This window comes from Carcharodon carcharias, chromosome 6, assembly GCF_017639515.1.
Source record: "Carcharodon carcharias isolate sCarCar2 chromosome 6, sCarCar2.pri, whole genome shotgun sequence".
NCBI lineage: Eukaryota > Metazoa > Chordata > Chondrichthyes > Lamniformes > Lamnidae > Carcharodon > Carcharodon carcharias.
This window is the reverse complement of record NC_054472.1, coordinates 183255727-183276084: the sequence shown is the minus strand read 5'-3', so window position 1 is coordinate 183276084 and position 20358 is coordinate 183255727. Positions and strand designations below refer to the sequence as shown.

The following is a 20358-nucleotide window of genomic DNA, read 5'->3' as shown; positions in this document are numbered from 1 at the left end:
GGAAAGCCAAGTTCGATGGGATGAGAATGCATCTGAGTCGAGTGAGTTGGAATCAAACGTTGGCAGAAGAAGTGGCGGCTGAACAATGGGGCACCTTCAAAGAAAAAGTGTTATAGGGAATGTCAAGGTATATTCTCTTGAAGGGGAGAGGTAGGACAAATAAATCCAGAGTGCCCTGGATGACGAGAGAGATAGAGGTAAAGATGAAAAGGAAGAAATGCGCGTATGACAGATGTCAGGTAGAAAATACAATGGAGAATCAGGCTGAATGTAGAAGGACCAGAGGGGAAGTGAAAAAACTAATAAGAAAAGCAAGGAGAGAGCATGAAAAGAGGCTGGCAGCTAGTATAAAAGAGAATACCAAGGTCTTCTATCAGCATATAAATAATAAAAGGATGATAAAAGAAAGAGTAGAGCCGATTAGGGATTAAAAAAGGGGACTTGCTCATGGAGGCAGCAGAAATAGTGGAGGTATTAAATGAGTACTTTGCATCTATCTTTACAAAGGAAGAAGATGCTACCCAGGCCGAAGTGAAAGAGAAGGTGAAAGAGGGCTCTGAGAAAGAGTCATAGGGACTATTTTCGAGGAGGTAACAGAGAAGGTTGATAAGGGTAATGCTGTTGATGTGGTGCATATGGATTTTCAAAAGGCATTTGATACAGTGCCACAAAATAGACTTGTCAGCAAAATTCTAGCTCATGGAATAAAAGGGAAAGTAGGCACTTGGATAAGAAATTGACTGAGTGACAGAAAACAGAGTAGTGATAAATGGCTGTTTTTCAGATTGGAGGGAAGTTTGCAGTGGAGTTCCCCGGGGTCAGTGTTGGGGCCCTTGCTCTGCTTGATATATATCAATGACCTAGACATTTTTAAAATTCATTCAGGGAATGTGGGCTTTGTAGGCTGGGCCAGCATTTATCATCCATCCCGAGTTGCCAGAACTGCTGCAGCCCATGTGGTGTAGGTACACTCACAGTGCTGTTAGGAAGGGGGTTCTTCCTTCTACATCGTAACAATTCTGTGATTCTGTGATTTTGACCCAGCGGCAGTAATAGAACGGCGATATATTTCCAAGTCAGTGCGGTGAGTGACTTGGAGGGGAACTTCCAGGTGGTGGTGTTCCCTTCTGTCTGCTGCCCTTGTCCTTCTAGTTGGCAATTTGTCGTGGGTTTGGAATGTGCTGTCCAAGGGTGCTTGGTGAATTCCTGCAGTATATCTTGTAGATGGTACACACTGCTGCTACTGTGCGTCGATGGTGGAGGAAGTGAATGTTTGTGGAAGTGGAGCTGCTTTGTCCTGGACAGTGTCAAGCTTCTTGAGTGTTGTGGGAGTTGCACTCATCCAGGCAAGTGGAGAGTACTCCATCACACTCCTGACTTGTGCCTTATAGCTGGTGGACAGGCTTTGAGGAGTCAGGAGATGAGTTACTCATTGCAGGATTGCTTGCCTCTGACCTGCTCTTGTAGCCACAGTATTTATATGGCTAGTCCAGTTCAGTTTCTGGTCAATGGTAACCCCCAGGATGCTGATAGTGAGGGATTCAGTGATGGTAATGCCATTGAACATTGAAGGGCAATGGTTAGATTCTCTCTCATTGGAGATGGTCATTGCCTGGCACTTGTGTGGCACAAATGTTACTTGCCATTTTTTCAGCCCAAGCCTGGATATTGTCCAGGTCTTGCTGTATTTGGACATGGACTGCTTCAGTATGAGGAGTCGCAAATGGTTCTGAACATTGTGCAATCATCAGTGAACATCCCCACTTCTGACCTTATGATGGAAGGAAGGTCATTGATGAAGCAGCTGAAAGTGGTTGGACCGAGGACACTACCCTGAGGAACTCCTGCAGTGATGTCCTGGAGCTGAGATGACTGACCTCCAACAACCACAACCATCCTCCTTTGTGCTAGATATGACTCCAACCAGTGGAGAGTTTTCCCCCTGATTCCCATTGACTCCAGTTTTGCTAGGGCTCTTTGATCGCACACTCGGTCAAATACAGCCTTGTTATCAAGGGCTTTCACTCTCACCTCACTTTGGGAATTCAGCTCTTTTGTCCATGTTTGAACCAAGGCTGAAATGAGGTCAGGAGCTGAGTCCCTGGTGGAACACAAACTGGGTGTCAGTGAGCAGGTTATTGCTCAGTGGTGGTTAGAGCGTGATTTCAAAATTTGCAGATATACGAAGATTGGAAATGTTGTCAACTGTGTTGAGGATAGTCTTAAACTTCAAAAGGACATAGACATGTTGGTGGATTGGGCAGACAAGTGGCAGATAAAGTTCAATGCAGAGAAGTGTAAGATGATTTGTTTTGGCAATAAAGAGAGAAATTCCAAAGAAGCTGCAGGAACAGAAGGACCTCAGTGTATTTATACGTCGGTCATTGAAGATGGCAGGGCAGATTGAGAGAGCAGTTAATAAAGCATATAGCATCTTAGGCTTTATTAATAGGGGCATTGAGCACAAGAGTAAGGAGGTCATGTTGGACTTGTGTAAGACACTAGTTAGGCCTCACCTAGAGAAATGCGTCCAGTTCTGGGTGCCATACTTGAGGAAGGATGGAAAGGCACTGGAGGGAGCACAGAGGGGATTCACAAGAATGATTCCAGGAATAAAGAACTGTAACTTTGAGGATAGTTTGGAGAGGTTGGGATTGTTTTCCTTGGAGAAAAGAAGGCTTAGAGGAGACTTCATAGAGGTATTCAAGATCCTGAGAGGTATGGGCAGGGTAGCGAGAAACTGTTCCCACTCAAGAGAGCAACAAGGACTAAAAGGCACAGATTCAAAATAATTGGCAAAAGTAGTAAGGCAATGTGAAGAAAAATGTTTTCACCCAGAGGGTGGTTGGAATCCAGAACAAACTTCCTGAAAGGGTGGTGGAGGCAAGTTCAATCAAGACATTCAAAAGGGAATTGGATTGCTATCTGAAAAGAGAGAATGTACAAGGTTACAGGGATAAGGCAGGGGAGTGGGACTAGGTGGAATGCTCTTTCAGAGAGCCAGTGACTCAATGGGCTGAATGGCCTCCTTCTGCACTGTAAAGTCTCTGTAAAATGCTGGCCTAGCCAGTGACACTAACATCCCATGGAATAGTAAATTTTAAAAATATTTCAAGAAACAGCAGTTAACAGTTTCAATTATTTGCTGTCGTCTATTAATAGTCCCAAGTATTTCCACTCCAAACAGAATTGTGGCAGAGTCGTGCAGGGATTTTACACATGCTGTTCCTTGATGTGGTCACAAGGAGGTGCCCAAGTCCACTGAGCTTGACTTTGAGGGAGCTAAACTGCAGCTTCAATCAAGTCAGGTCCAATATGCAGGCTAAGTCAGGTCCAATTTGCAGGCCAAGCCAGGTCCAATATGCAGGCCAAGTCAGGTCCAATTTGCAGGCCAAGCCAGGTCCAATACGCAGGCCAAGTCAGGTGCAATACACAGGCCAAGTCAGGTCCAATACGCAGGCCAAGCCAGGTGCAATACACAGGCCAAGCTGGGTGCAATACGCAGGCCAAGTCAGATCCAATATGCAGGCCAAGTCAGGTGCAATACGCAGGCCAAGTCAGGTGCAATACGCAGGCCAAGTCAAGTCCAATATGCAAGCCAAGTCAGGGGCAATATGCAGGCCAAGTCAGGTGCAATATGCAGGCCAAGTCAAGTCCAATATGCAGGCCAAGTCAGGTCCAATATGCAGGCTAAGTCAGGTCCAACATGCAGGCCAAGTCAGGTCCAATATGCAGGCCAAGTCGGTTCTGTCAAAAGATGAGACTCAATTTTAACTCAGTCTAAGTGAATGGGCTTTGAATGAGTTAACAGATATCTCCTCCAAACCAAACGTTCCTGTGAACCACCAAGACTCACCAGGATTAAAGCACCATCAATGGGAAAGAAAGGACAGTAGAGCTAATGTAATACTTCATTGTCCAACGTTGATATGAGAGAGAAGGAATGAGCAAGGAACTAAAGAGGAACGGAGGATGAAGACAGGCAGGCAAAACATGTCCAGGAAAAGTAATAACAAAACTAGGAAAGCAGAAAGGAAAGGCTTGTGATATACTTTTAAAATAAAAAGTCATATTGACAAGCAGCACGAGGTAAGTCAGGGCAGTTAATACCAGGAGAATCTCTGATGAGGACAGCTTCATACAGAATAATTAAATTCATCCAAAATTAATATCAGTGAAACATGGTGAAGAAAATAATTAAAGACAACTTTTAAAATGCACATTTTACATAGCCTATTATACAATCTCATTCTATATATGTACTTTTATTATGGGCCGCGTTATGTAAACTGAAAGTAAGGGCAAAATTTTGCCCTTGGCCTGCAGGCTCAGAAGGCAATTTCACACTGGGAGGGCCAGGGTAAGTCCCAGAGTGAAACGTGAGCAGCAGAGCTGAGCGCTGTCTGGGCGGGCGGGGGCAGGGCGGAGAGCGGGCTGGGCGCCACCTTGGCACATGCGCATGGGTGCGCGCTGCATAATCTCCCTAAGTCAGCTCTCTGCTGATATACGATAAAGTATACTTAAAAAAATAAAAATGCAATGAAACACGTCCCCTTGTGTGACTCTGCCACGTGAGCAGGGACATGTTATTAATGAAGAAAACAAAGCTTTTATTTGATCTTTATTTGCTTTTGGAAACCTCATCCCGCCCGTGGATGAGGTTTCCAAAAAAGTGCAAAGGCCGCTTGGCCTCTTCGCCTGCCCCACCCACCAACCGTGAGGTGGGATGGGCAGCCAAAAATTTAATCAACTTTTTAATGGCCTTAATAGGCCTTTTAATTGTCGGCGGGCGCGCTGCCGACTGAAATATCGCGCGAGCGCGCGATGACATCGGGACGCCTGCCCGCTAAGCTAAAAATATTACCCTCAGCTCCTGCGGAAATTGTTTTTATCCATTTGTGGAATGTGGGTATCGCTGGCATTTATTGCCCATCCCTAATTGCGTTTGAGAACCGAGCGGCTTGCTCAGCCATTTCAGAGGGCATTTAAGAGTGGACCACATTGCTGTGGGTTTGGAGTCACGTGTAGGTCAGATTGGGTAAGGTCAGCAGATTTCCATCCCCAGTGAACCAGATGGGTTTTTACAACAATCGACAATGGTTTTCATGGACATCATAAGACTTTTAATCTTGATTTTTTTTTATTGAATTCAAAGTTCACCATCTGCTGGGAGAGGCGGGGTGGGGTGGGGCCTGGGGTGTGGGTGGGGCTGGGGGTGGCGGGACCGGAAGATTCCGCCCACCATAACTTCTACTCCTTTCTCCCTCGCGTGTTTATTTAGCTTCCCCTGAACTGCATTTCCAATATTCACCTCAATTACTCCTTGTGGTCGCACAGCGAGTTCCACATTCCAAACACTCTCTGGGTTGTAATTCATGCTGTCGCTGAGTTATTCAATGATTATAAATAAACTCAGAAGTTAAAGGAACTTCACTCTTCCCGATGAGGGAGAAAGGGATGAAGGGATATATCCGCAGGGTGAGATGATGTAAGTAGAGTGGGAGGGTGCTCCTGGGGAGCATAGGCCAGGTTCTGTGCTGTAAATTCCATGTAATTGTTTTATTAGCTAAAGTCTTTCCCTGTTCCTTGGTCACATTTAAGCAAAGCAAAATGCTAAACACAAGCCTGTAATTTGTTTGGAATGTGTAACATACTTAAGCTGTCAAAGACTGATACCAGACCACAATTACACAACACTGAAATTCTGTGCTTGCAAAGCTTTGCAACCCTGTTTGCCTGAGATCCGTCTTGGTAAACCGAGTCCTTGTCAGAGGGTTCTCGATGTTGACAATGCTGCATTCCACACTGAGGGACACCTTCAGCAGCAGATGGACAGACTCTCACACCCTTAAAGAGCTGGATTTGACCATCAGCATCAAGAAGACTAATATCCCGACCCAACATGTTGCCACACTGCCATCTATCAGCATTGACAAGGTGGCGCTGGAGGTTGGCGATAACTTCACATGTCCAGATTCCACAATCACCAGCAATCTGTCACCTGATGCTGAAATCAACTTTAACATTATGTTCTCATAATACACAGTCACTTTTGTGCCGATGAGATTTGCTAAAGTTCTAGGGTGGAATCGTCCCAGATTTGCACTAAGTGCAGTAGTGGGCACGAAGAAATGACGTCTTACCCACCGGCCGCAGCGGTGGGTTTTCACGTGGTATCGCCCCAATCCCACCTCATTAATTATGCAGCCACAGGAAACACCCTGTCTTAGTGGCTGGCGGCCTTTGATTTGCCCACCATGCTGCTACCTCGTCGCTTCCTCACACTGAGCGCTATATTTAAACTGCAACCATGTGCACACTTAGCGATGCTTGCGGCCCAGAACTGCTCTGGTGAAGACATGGTCCCGAAAGCTAGATAGAACGCAGTCCCCCAATTCAGTGATGCATCCCTGGGATGGTGTGGAGGCCGGTACGATGTCCTCTATCCCATCTCTGGCTGCGGGGTCCCATCTCTCAACGCTCCAGCTTGGGAGGCAGTGGCTGTGGTGGTCAGTGCCAATGCTGCATATAGGAGGTCAGCCATCCAGTGCAGAAAGAGGTTGAAGGATCTTATCTGTACTGCCAGGGTAAGGCAACCATCTCATCACTCTAAACTCACACACTCACAAGCCCATCACACATTCACTGGCATGTCACTCACTGCCAGATCAAGGGACATCACCACTCACCCTCTTCCACACACACCCTCACGTCTCCATCTGGCCTCATCTCCTCTGGAGACAGCCTCCTCAGCCCTCAACATCTTGAGACCACTTGCACTGATCAACATATGTCCCCACACACACACCCTGGGATACCTCCCCCCTTCCTCAAACAAGCACTTGCCCTTAAGCTGTTGTAAAGCTACCCCCCCCGCCTTCCAACCAGTCTGGTGGGTAGACACCTGCCCGTGAACCCCCTAAAAGTGATGAGGTGCTGGTTGCGAAGCCTGGCACTGATGACTGCGAGTGCTGCCCTAAGCAAGGTGGGCAAACAAACCTCGAAGTCCCGAGCGAAACATGCAGCCCGCAAGGTGCTCAAGGCTTATGTTGAGTTGTGAAACAGGTCAGCGTGCAATCACGCCAATGTGCCTGGATGATCCAGCTTAGCGGGTGGGGGGGGTAGCGGGATATGATTCCGACGAGCAGGGCTTAAAATGAGATGCTAAAGTATTGAAATTAGGTTCCTGATGTGCAGTGGCGGACAATCACAAACTGGTTTCACGATGACCTGAAACCGATTTCTGGCCTTCCCGCCACATTGTCTCCTCCCTTCTTTGGCCCTGATGCCCGGCGCCAATGGGGCAGGAATATTCCGGCCCTAGATCCTGAGCACAACTATTTCCAATGTAAAAGAAACTCAGCTCCTGAGGGATGAGGAGGAGCCAGAAGGAGTTAAGATAAACAACAGGGTTAATAATCAGTTTGCCTCAAATGAGGGGGATGTGACACCCAGAGCGACTCACCTGTTATTGAGTTAACAGGAACATGGGCTGTTCTTCTTTGTCACTCAATTCACCCCCACCCCCCCTCAGTCCCCTCCTCTCGACCTCCCACCATGCCCAGCCCACTCAAAGGCAATGTCAACACATGGACAGGTGCGTAGTGCACTTAAACATACACTGCTCCATCCAGATACACTCGCACACCCTCTCAAACAGAAGCACATCAGACTGCTCGTCAAACATACCAGGAGTGGGTTTAAAATAATTAGAAGGTTGCCCTGGTAATGCTGTTGGCAGTTTGCCAAGGCACACAAAGTTGACTGGCAGCAAAGAGCATGTTACTGTTAGAATAATTACCCACCAAACATTGAGGGATTGACTGGAATTTCAGAACTATTGACTCCTGCGTTTCAATGTGGAGAAATGTGAGGTGATTCATTTTTGGAAGGAAGAACATGGAGAGACAATATAAAGGGTGCAACTCTAAAGGGTGTGCACGATTTGGGTGTATATGTGCATAAATCATTGAAGGTGGCAGGACAGGATGAGAGCACAGTTAATAAAGCGTAGAGTATCCTAGCTTTATTTATAGGGGCATAGAGTACAAGAGCAAGGAAGTTATGCTGACCTTGTATGAGGCACAGCTAGGGCTGGATTTCCCCCTGTCGGGTGGGGGGGCGGGGGGGCGGGGTAGTTGAAGTGTGGGCATGTGGAGACACGCCCCCAATCGGGGGCACACCGCCATTTCACATGGGCGGGTCAATTAAGGCCCGCCCAGCATGGTGTCCACTCAGAAGCGCTATGTGCTCCCTGTGCAGGCAGGGGGAGTCCCAAAACCCGAGAGTGCGCTCTTTCACGCATGCGCACAAAAGAGCGCACTCATCTCCCTGAGGCTAAGTGCTGCCTCAGGGAGATCGTCCCTAATGTACAAATTATTAAAAATAGAACAATAAAAGTTCCCTGACATGTCCCCTCATGTGACACTGTCACATGAGTTGGGACATGTCCATAACTTTTTTAAAAACTTTCATTAAATTTTTTTAAACCTACATGAAACCTCATCCCGCCCGTGGATGAGGCTTGATGCTTTTTCTATTGCCCGCCAGGGCTCCCACTCTGCGGGCAGGTCCATTAATTACTTTAATGACTCTGTCAATTGCCTCAATTGGCCATTGACAGGTCGGAGGGTGCACAGCTGATTTTGCTGAGCCCCCGCCTACCTGAAAATTTAAATAGGGAGCAGTGACATCATTGGGAGTTCCCCTCGACATCACCGCGCATCATTATATGAGTCGGCGAGCAGACCTTGCAGGCGCAGGAGTCCATTTGGCCCATCATGTCTGCACCGGCTCTCGAAATTGAACAACTCACCTAGTGTCAGTAACCCATCTTCCCCCCATAACCCTGCACTTTCTTACTTTTCAGATATCAGTCTAACTCCCTTCTGAATGCTTCAGTTGAACTTGTCTCCACCACGTCTCAGCCAGTGCATTCCAAACCCTAACCATTCGCTGCGTAATAAAATTTCTCCTCATATCACTTTTGCTTCTTTTACTAATTACTTTAAATCTGTGTCCTCTCATTCTCAATCATTTCATGAGTGGGAACAATTTCCCCCCATCTGCTCTGTCCAGACTCCTCAAAATTTTGAATACCTCCACAACTTAGGAAAGGTGTGAAGGCATTAGAGAGAGTGTAAAAAAGATTCATGAGAATGGTTCCAGTGATGAGGGGCTTCAGTTTTGAAGATAGATTGAAGAAGTTAGAACCATTTTCCTTAGAAAAGAGAACACTCAGCGGAGACCTGGTATTCAAAATCACGAGGGGTCCGGACAAAGAGGGAGAATTTTTTTCCATTTGTGAAAGGATTGAGGATGAGAGAGCACAGTAATTGGCAAAAGAAGCAAAATTGATTTGAGAAAAAACTTTTTCACGCAACAAATGGTTAGGGTCTTGTGGTAATTATGGATTTATTTCATGTGTAATATACCTTTAAGAAGAATGTTGTTAAGGAAGATCACATGATCTTTAGTATCCAATAGGAGAGTAGCGCGGGCTACCTCTGTAGTTAGCAGTTAGTCAGTAATTAGTAGTGTAGAGATCGAGTTTGAAGTGAAAGCACATGTTTAGTTGCTGCTGAGTACCTTTGTAAATAAACTAAGCGTTTCCACCTAAGAAGCGTCTGCTGATCAACTCTATCAATAGCACCAACTCGGCCGCCACTCACAACTAACTGGCAGCGAGGATCCACAGGATCCAACAGATCTGGAACGCACTGGCTGAGAGTGTGGTTGAGGCAGATTCAACTGAAGCATTCAAAAGGGAATTAGACTGTTACCTGAAAAGGAAGAATGTGCAGGGTTACAGTGAGAAGGTGGGGGGGATGGTACTAAGTGAAATATTCATTCGGAGAGCCGGTGCAGACACAATGGGCTGAAAGGCTTCCTTCTGTGCTCGTTTCGAGTCCTCATGACCCTTCGACAGAACTGTCGAAGTTCTGTCGGAGGGTCATGAGGACTCGAAACATCAACTCTTTTCTTCTCCGCCGATGCTGCCAGACCTGCTGAGTTTTTCCAGGTAATTCTGTTTTTGTTTTGGATTTCCAGCATCCGCAGTTTTTTGTTTTTATTCCTTCTGTGCTGTAGTGGGGAAATGGAGGTAGAAATGTAGAAACATGTGTCTAGAGAATGTTAAAGCAGCTTTAGGTGGGTGGGAATGACAGAATATTAAAATATCTGATGGAAAACAGTGGAGCACAAGGGAAAGTCAAAGTGTGTTTACGCAAGACTCCTGTCCCCAAGTAGTTTCTTAACCCTTCATGACTTGAAGGAATGACTCACATTGAGATATAATACTAATGATAACTGATACCTGATACCTCTCTCAGGTACGTGAGCCTCAATGGTGAAGGTTGCCAGAATGACACTGGGACTAAAATTAGTAAATTATGAGGTCAGGTTGAATGGATAGCCTTATATTCCCTTGAGTACAAGAGTTCAATGGGCGATCCAATTGAGATAATAAAGGAGTTTGATTAGAAAGTGGTGGGGGAGATTTTTAAAAATTCTTTCATGACATATGGCAAGGCCAGTATTTTTTTCCTCATCCCTAACTAACCTTGAACTGAGGGCAGTTAAGAGTCAACCACATTGCTGTGGGTCTAGATTCACAGGTAAGCCAGACCATGTTGGGATGACAGATTTCTATCCCTAAAGGATAATTAGTGAACCAGATGAATTTTTACAACCATCAATGATAGCTTTATGTTCCAGATTTTATTAATTGAATTTAAATTCACCAGCTGCTTTGGTAGGATTAGCCTAGGCTTCAGGATTACTAGTCCAGAGACATTACCACTACATCACCATCCCCCTAAAGTCCAACCTTAAAATTAGAACTAGATTGTTCAGGGGGTAACATCAGGGGCCACATCTTTACACAAAGGGTAGTGGATATCCAGAATTCTTTACCCCCCCCAAATGTTTTTGAGGCTGCAGATCAATTTCAAAACTAAGATTGATATATTTTTGTTCATTAAGGGCATTTGGAAATATGGAACCATGACGAGTAAATTGAGTTGAGATATAAATCTGCCATAACCTCAGTGAATGGCAGAATAAGCTTGAGGGGCTGAATGGCCTCCTTCTGTTTCTACCATCAGATTATTTGACGGTGAGGATATCTCAGGCCCACCTGGTTCTTTCCTCACCTAGTGCCCATGAACACATTTTCCAACACTCTAACGAATAGCAATTGGATTTGCTCCCAAACTGAAGGAGGGAGAGTCCGACTTTAGCACTTATGTTGCTACTCAACTGAGATCAGCCAACAGCCCAGACCACAGGTGAATCATAGAAATAAACAGCACAGAAGATGGCCATTCAGCCCATGATGCCTGTGCCGGCTCTTTGAAAGAGCTATCCAATTAGTCTCACTCCCCTTGCTCTCTCCCCACAGTCCTGTACATTTCTCCTTTTCAATAATGTATCTAACTGCCTTTCAAAAGTTACCATTCAACCTGGTTTCAGGCAATGCATTCCATAACACAACAATTCACTACCTGATAAAAGATTCCTCTCAGATCCCCACCGGGATCTGGAATCTCACACCATGCAACAACAGGTCAAGTCATTGGCCCAGTGGACTGTCAGAGAAGCCATCACTTTCCAAACATGGGCAGGACTTTCCCTGTGGGCTACAGAACTCTGTCATCAGGCTCGAAAGAAGGTCAGAGGCTCCCACTGGGTGGGGAATGGTCACTTACCTGTGATATTGTCCAAAATGGCCAATTGGAGGTCAGAAGGCAGGCTCGCCATGCAATTAAAGATGGTGGGCAGGCTCTTGAGGCTGGAGGGTCAATAGGAGGAACTCCCACTCCAAAGAAGCAGCAGGACGTTATTCAAGGTAAGTGAGGGAGAGGGCACCCCAAGATGTTTCAAATTTAAAGTCAAAAATAGGTCAAGTAGCCTGGCCATCTTCATGGGGGAGTAAGGAGGGGGTTCGGGGGGTGGTGGTGTGGAACCCTTGCAGAGGGAGGCCTGAAGCTGCAGCTGAAGCCTGCAGGCTGTGAAGGCCTCTAAGCCTGCCTGGAGCATTGGCCCCCCTGCCAATCTGCCGACGAGAGACCTTCTCCAGGCAGCTGGCCTGTCCCCCACTGCCTCTGGGAAAATCCCAGTCAACCTCCGACAATAGGCCTTAGGCCTCTAATCATTTGAGTCGACTACTCACCACGGTGTGGGCAGTTACCCCTGGCTATCGCCGCCCCCCCCCCCCCCAAACCCCTGCATGAAAATGGCCTCGGGATGGGAGGGAGCTGGGCAAACCAAGCGCGCAGGCCGCCAGCATGAAACTCTGTGCCCTCCCCAATCACGGCCTTAAATCTCAGCCCACACGATGGCGGAAAGTCATTGATTTATAAGCCCCTGCTTTAAACATTTGACCAAACACCAGTGTCATCGTGGGTGTGTAACACAGGCTGGTGGGAATGACTCTGGGTGCCCCAATAGGCCGATTCATGTACACCTTGTTTCCGAGTGTCTTACCAAGTAAACTAGAAACTGCCAACTGACAATATATTTATGTATTTTAGCGGCTGTGATCTCTTGCTGGACGTTAATGGCAAAGGTCACCAGAAGATACGTTCCTAGGACGGCCAATGATCCCCCTACAGAAAAAGCAAAAATAAAAAACAGAGCAGCTTTAAACCAGTCCTGGCATCTGCCATTCATAAATAGAGTCTGATCAGATCTTTCTTCTCCTGCATTACTGACCAATGTGGGTTCAGTCGCAATTAATCCTGAAGTTACCAATTCTCCATGACAGCCACCGCCTTGTTGGACAGAGAGTTTCTCTGTGGATGCTTCCAGGAGGTCACATGAGGGCTGGTGGCGATGGACAGATCTATGAACCCCGAACGTGGCGAGTGGTCGACTCACTGATTAAAGGCCTAAGGCCTATTGTTGGAGGCCGACTGGGATTTCCCAGCTGGTCTCCAGTCCTCCGGAGGCAATGCGGAACAGGCCAGCCTCCTGGAGATGGGCTCCCAGGAAAGTCTGTGTTGTGATACGCAATTCTGTGGGCTGGGCTGGGCTGGACAGGCTCAAACAATTTATTTTTTTTACCTGCCATTGCTCAGATGTGTTCCAATCTCTCCAAGGCCTCACCACCCCCCCCCCCCCCCACCCACTCCGTCTCTCTGAACCTCCTCCTTCCCTACTACCCTCTGAAATCTCTGCCTTCCTCCAGTTCTGGCCTTTTAAGCATCCCCTACAGTCATTCCTTTACCAACGACGGCCGTGCCTTCAGCTGCCAAGGCCCTCAGCCCTGGAATTCCTTCCCTAAACCTCTCAAGCTCGCTCTTCTCCTTTAAAAGGCTTAAGACCAGTTCTGAAAAAGAGTAAAATTTGACTCGAAACGTTAACTCTGTTTCTCTCTTTGCAGGTGGTGCCAGATTTGCTGAGTATTTCCAGCACCCTCTGGTTTCATTTATCTCTTTGATTTGTCCCTAATATGTCTTCATGTGGCCCGATGTCAATGCTTAAGCTTTGTGATGGTTTTACTACAGCAAAGGTGCTATGGGAGCAGCTCAGCCGGGGCCAGTTCCAATTCCCATTTAAATTTGGACCAGTTACAACTGATCCTTCCAAGAGAGATAAATGTGGTCATTGCACAGAGGATACAATGCAGAAACAGGCCACTTGGCCCAATAAGTCCCTGCCGGCAAATTCCAGAGTTCATGGAAGCTGAAGACATGGTCGCCAATGATGGTTATTGTGTGGGAGGCTGGGATCTTTTCAGTCAAGAGTAACTGCTGTGGGGTGCAGCTGGGTCATGGACAATAAAAACAAAGCCTAGTTTAAGAGATAATGATCAAGTGTAGCCACTCTCTTCCCTGCATCAGTCACCCGGTCCAACCCCTTTCTACGCTGCTGAAATATAACTTAATTTGTTCTCTTTGGACTTGACTATTCCAATGCTCTCCTGGGCCTGACCTTCTTGCTCGCCAGGCGTGCGCAGTCGGTGAGCTGGGGAGCTCAGCGCTGCCAGGGTGGGGGGCAGGAAGAGGGTGGGCACCGTTGTCACCGCGGGTGCCGGGCGAGCTGCCTCAGGGAGCTGCAGATGCTCAAATAATAAAATAAAGCACCGAAAAAGCGGCAAAAAGCATCCACTGAGCGGCACAATCAAGCACCTGAAAGCATAGCTCGCAAAAAGGCCGTCCCCAGATATTTATTTTTATTTTATTTCCTGCCGGAGCTCTCATCCCGCCCTTGGATGGGGTTTCGTCAAAAAGGTGAAGGCCGATGGGTCCATCTGCCAACCGTAAGCTTGGACGGGCCACAAAAAATCCCTGACGACGGCGCCGTTTAGGGGTTTAATTTGCCCTTTTGATCGTCGGCGGGCACACTTCCAACTGCCGCCCGTGCCCGCCAAGCGAAATAGCGCACAAGTGCACGATGACATTGGGACGCTGGCCCGATGTCATCTCACACGATTTTACACCCGTTTGGGTTGGGCACATGCCCGCCCGCCCGCGGAATGTCAAGTTCTGCCCTCCTGGTCAACCTTCCAACTCCTACTGCCCGTGAACCTGAGCTCATCCGAACTGTGTGTTCAAACTTGTCCCAAGCCAGCGCTTGCTGACCTACACTGGCTCTGCCTCCATTTTAAAATACCCATTCTTCCACAACCACAAATACCTCCATCACCTTGCCCCTCCCTATCTCTGCAAGCTCCCCCAGCACTTTGCGCTCCTTCAATTCAGGCCCCTTGAAGATCTCTGATTTTAATCACCCCACCATTGGCGACCAAACTACCAAAGTTCTTAGCTCTGGAATTCCCTCCCTAAATCTCTCTGCCTCTCTCCCTCTTTCTCTCCCCTCCTTTAAGAGATTTGTCAAAAGCTGCCTCTTTGCCCAACCTTTTGGCCGTCTGCCTTAATATTTTCTCATGTGACTCAAAATTGGATTGATAACACCCTTACGAAGTGCCTTTGGGATGTTAAAAGGTGCTATATAAATGCAAGTTGTTGCTGCTTGACATGCAGTCCCTTTCAATAGTCTTGTTTCTGAAGCAGCTCCTTTTTGAAAGAATCTACGGACCCCGAGTGGTTTGTGGAAGAGGTTTCCACATTCTCAATGCTTTGCATGTGATGGAATTATTTCTAATCACCCCCTTAAATCTTTTTTGTGATTATCTTAAACTTTGGGCAGACACTGTCAACTGAACACGCAGACCAGCGAGGGATTAAGCAATCCCAAAAACAGCAGAAACGTATTTTCTGTAGCTGTTTATAGAGAGATTTCTCTTCATCAGTGCATTAAAATGCATCTAATGTGTTCACATCAGAAAATGGAAACTTTTTCAATTCCAGGCACCAAAACATCAGAATAAAACACTATAACGCCAAAAGCGCATGACTAAGATAGAGGGGAATGCTTTTCTTCATTTACCCTAACAATTTGCCTTAACTGTAAAGTGTCCCTGACTCAGTAATGGCTTTGAACTTCCTCTTGTGGGTGATATTTCACCACATGGATATGTCCACCTTACCGTGTGTGTGTGTGTGTGTGTGTTTCTGTGTGTGTGTATGTGTGTGTGTGTCCTAATCCAGGCCCACCTGACCAGGCTGAGATCAAGGCCTACAGCAAGTATGTCTTTGGAGGGACAGCACAGCGCTAGGGTGATCTCTCTCTCTCTCTCTCTCTCTCTCCAGTTGGCTATTCACTATTACTTCCTAGGGTTATCCGTAACCTACAATACGGTGGTCCCAGCACATGGCAGGAATGAAGCAGTCACAATGACAGTGGGATGGGGGTGAGGGGAGGAAGAAGGGAAACTTTGGTCAGGCAATGGGGTGGATTTGGAAAAGAGAAGGCTTGGAGGAGGTCTGATAGAGGTCTTTCAAATCATGAATGAGTGGACAGGGTAGATGTGGAGAGAATGTTTTCACTCGTGGGAGAACCCAAAACAGGGGATCATAAATAGAAGATAGTGACTAATAAATCCAACAGGGACATCAGAAGAAATTTCTTCACTCAAAGAATGCTTAGAATGTGAAACTGGCTACCACAGGAAGTGGTTGAGGCAAATAGATTAGCGGTTTTCAAAAGGAAACTGAACGAGTAGGTACAGGAAAAGGGGATAGAAAGAAATGGAGAAAGGCTGAGATGAGATCAATGGAAAGGAAGCAAACTGATGTGGGGAAGGCAAAGTGGTGGCAATGTCACTGGCCTAATAATCCAGAGGCCCAGGCTAATGCTGTAGGGACACAGGTTCAAATCCCTCCACGGCAGCTGGTGGAATTTAAATTCAACTCGCGAATCTGAAATTGAAAGCCAGTTTCAGTAATGGTAACTGTGAAGCTATCATTTCTTGTTACTAAAAACCCGTCTGGTTCACTAATGCCCTTTAGGGAAGGAAATGTGCTGCCTTTACCTGGCCTGCAATACATGTGACTCCAGACCCACAGCAACGTACTTGACTCTTAACTAACCTCTGAAATGGCTGAGCAAGCCACTCAGTTGAAGGGCAATTAGGGATGGGCAAAAAATGCTGGCCTTGCCAGCGATGTTAACTTCCCATGAAAGGTATAAAGAAAATAAGCTCGTTGGGCCGAATAGTCTGTTTCTGTGCTCTATATTCTGTATAGTTTAAAAAAAAACTGCTTCCAACTAGACCACCTAATGATGAGAATCTGGGCTGCTTGTAAACTCTGCTTTACTATGTAAATATTCTCATTTCAGGCTTTGTGCGTGGACTGCCATAGCGGAACCTTTATTTTTATTTTAAGTAGCTAATTATTTATTGTGTTTTAAGATGAGAACACGGATGGGGTAACAGAGAAAGAAGGTCCATCCCTACATACATCGCGGGGTTGCCTGGTATAATGCAGCACTAACGCTCAGTAATCAGCCACATAAGTCAAACAAAGAAACAAAGGGGTTACAGAGATATGACTTACCCAAAATATCTGAAGAACGCAGCGTCTCCTTTAGAAACACCACAGAAATGGCTGCACTTGCTAAATAAACAATGATAGTTTCGGCATTATTATATGATACCTGCAATTGTCAAAGTCTTACATTAAAACCGAAAAACTGAAAAATTGAAATTGACAGTGATGGACCCAGGTTGTGTGATTCCTGTGTAATATTATCATATTCAGCAACTCCTTCGACAGCACCTTCCAAACAATGGCACCATCTTTCAGACGAGGGTCTGCTTAAGTACACACAAATATCCCCTGGCACTTCATGAAGGGAGGTGCCGGGACAACATTCATCCCTCGACTCAAAAAAGTTTAACCCTTCATTTATCTCACTGTTGCTTGTGGAATCTTAGACCAGAACATGATGCATAGACAGACAGACAGATGGTCAGCAGGAAAGTGTTACCTTATTTTTACGAACTGAATACATGCTGCTTATTCACGTCACTTTACAAGGATCAACCTGTAGAAAATTATTTTTTTTTTGTTCTTTAATCCTAAGATGTGGGCATCACAGGCAAAGCCAGAATTTGCTGCCCATCCCTAATTGCCCTTGAACTGAGTGGCCTACTAGGCCATTTCAGAGCCATTGCTGTGGGTCTGGAGTCACATGTAGGCCAGACTAGGTAAGGATGACTTCCTTCCCTAAAGGACATTAGTGAACCAGATGGTTGGTTTTTTCCACAAAAATTGCCAATGGTTATCAGTAGACTTTTATTGAATTCAAATTTCACCATCTGCCATGGGCAGGATTCAAACCCCAGTTCGCAGAGCATTTTTAAAAATATCTATAAGACAAGTCTCCTCCATACTCACCTCAGCTCCTTAAACAGCACCAGCACTATCCTGGAATGCTAGTCCAGAAGCAATACCACTACACCACCACCTCCGTATGTTGGGAGTTGAACCCATGCCCCCAGAACATTGACCTAGGACTCTGGGTTACTAGCCAAGTGATAATACCATTACACCACCATCACGCCATGCAACCAGGTATAGAAGTTATTCTGAATATCCTAGGAATTTCAGCCCATGAATCTATTTAATCATCGTGTTAATGCCACATTGGAGCCCCTCAAGTTTGTTCCAGCATTAACAAGGTCATGACTGATCTGTATCTTAACTTCATCCACCTGCCTTGGCTCCATATCCTTATATCTTGTCTAACAGGTACCCGTCTATCAAATTTTAAATAATTAGTTGAGGTGACATCTTCTGCCATTTGTGGGTGAGAGTTCCACACTGCTAACACCTTCTGTGTGAAGAAGTGTTTCCTAACACTTCTGCTGAGTGGCCTGTCTCTGATATTAAGGTTATGTCCCCTAGTTCTAAACTCTCACTCCAACAAAATGATTTTCTCTCGATCTACACTAACATAGAGTCATAGAGACAATTGGCACAAAAGGAGACCATTCGGCCTATCGAGCCCATGCCAGTTTTCTGTAGGGAAATCCAGTCAATCCCATTCCCCACTCTGTCCCCATAAACCTGCAACTTTATTTTCTTCAAGTGCCCATCCAATTTGACCATTTGACTTCCTCATAGGCAGCAAGTTCCAGGTCATTACCGCTTGCTGGGTAAAAAAGTTCTTCCTCACATTCCCCTTGTATCTCTTGCCCAAAATCTTACATCTTTGTCCTTTGGTCCTACAATCATCAGCTAATGGGAAGAATTTTTCTTTGTCTACCTTAGCTTAAACCTCATGATCAAATCCTTTCAACATCCTAAAAGCCTCAATCAAATGATCTCTTACCCTTCCATATTCCAGGGGATACACACCTAGTTTATGTAATCTCTCTTTATAACCTAACCCTTGGAGACCTGGTAAGCTCCTGGTGAATCTGTGCTACGTTCCTTCCAAGGGCAATATATATTTTCTAAGGTGTAATGCCCAGAACTATACATAACTCCAGGTGAGATCTAACCAGGGCTTTGTAAAGTGGTACTTGCCTGTACCCTTAAATATTTTTCCTCTTTGAATGCTCATTCAATTCTTCCTTTAATGTAATGACTGAGGTTGCTGCCAAAGGGTAGAAGGTATAGGGGCAATGTCATTGGGCTAGTAATCCAGAGACCCAGGTTAGTGCTCTAAGAATGTGGGTTTAAACCCGAGCATAGTGACATGTGGAATTTGAGCGCCATTAATAAGTCTGGAGTTGTAAAGCTAGCCTCAATAATTGTGACCATGGCAACTGTTGTTGATTGCTGTTTAAAAACTCATCTGCTTCACTAATGTTTCCCTCCTCTTTAGGGAAGGAAATCTATCCTTACTTGATTGCTATAGCAATGTGGTTGACTCTGAAATGAACCTAGCTGTTTAGTTCCAGAATAATTAGGGATGGGCAGCAAATGCTGGCCTTGCCAGTGACACCCACATATTGTGAATGAATTTTAAAAAAACTTGTATTGACACATTACTATTCAAATAATCCTCCCCCCTCCCCATTCAGTGGATGTGGGCATCACTGGCTGGGCCAGCATTTATTGCTCCTCCATAATTGCCCTTGTTCAGAGGGCATTTAAGAGTCAACCACATTGCTGTGCATCTGGAGTCAAATGTAAGCCAGACCAGGTAAGGATGGCGTGTATTTGTCCTTCCCTGAAGGGGATTAGTAAACCAGATGGTTTTTTTTACAACAATGGCTCCATGGTCATTATTAGACCTTTAATCCAAATTCCACTGTCTGCCTTGGCAGGATGTGAACCCAGGTCCCCAGAGCATTACCCAGAGTCACTGGATTACTTGTCCAGTGACCATACCACTACACCATCACCTCTTTGTGTAAAAGCATTTCCTTTATGCTATTAGTATTCAATCAAAATTAAAAAAACAGCACAGAGGGACAGAGGAAAGTTGGTATTCTGAATGCAGCAAGCCCCTTGTATGGAATTAGTATGGGGGTGGTGGTGGGTGGTGGGGGGGAAGGAAGAGTTTTTTTAAGGGATGCGTTCTGGCTGACTGACAGCCGACAGGTTTAAAGCAAACCTGACTAGGTTCTGACTAGACCCAAATTCTGACTAGATTCTGACAAGAATGCAGATGCTGGCATAATAGACTAGAAGCAATATTGAAGCAATCTTGCATGTTATTGTGTGGGTGTGAGGAAGACTTTCACTGCCTCAAATGTAAGAACACGCTGCAGGGATAATAAAATGTCACTGAGCTGCAGTTAGACGTGAATGAACCTCATACACAGCTTGAGATGGAATTTAAGAGTCAAAGCTGTATAAAAAAAAAATGCCGTGCTTCTGACTGAGCAATGCACCCTTAGGAAATTCCGCAGAACTATCGGACTTTTGTGCTTCTAATGAGGCTATCATATTCTATTAGCTCTATGATAAACTGAGGGCATTGTGCAATTATACTCACGTTGAATATCTGCTAACCATTCGTTTTTATCAACTTTTTATTATACGTCTAAAGAGG

General features: G+C 45.8%; 1 protein-coding gene across 4 annotated transcripts in view; it reads right to left on the bottom strand.

Annotated features, from left to right (window-relative positions):
• LOC121278688 (NIPA-like protein 2) overlaps positions 1-20358 on the bottom strand; it is a 99849-nt gene that overhangs the window by 32105 nt on the left and 47386 nt on the right. For 2 of the 4 annotated variants that reach the window (XM_041189033.1, XM_041189031.1), the window contains exons 4-5: positions 16905-16964; positions 12487-12608 (exon numbers count right to left, since the gene is read on the bottom strand). In XM_041189033.1, coding sequence (XP_041044967.1) covers positions 12487-12608; positions 16905-16964 — 182 coding nt within the window. The remainder of the gene's footprint in view (positions 1-12486; positions 12609-16904; positions 16965-20358) is intronic. The other 2 variants (XM_041189032.1, XM_041189035.1) reach the window with 2 other exon arrangements.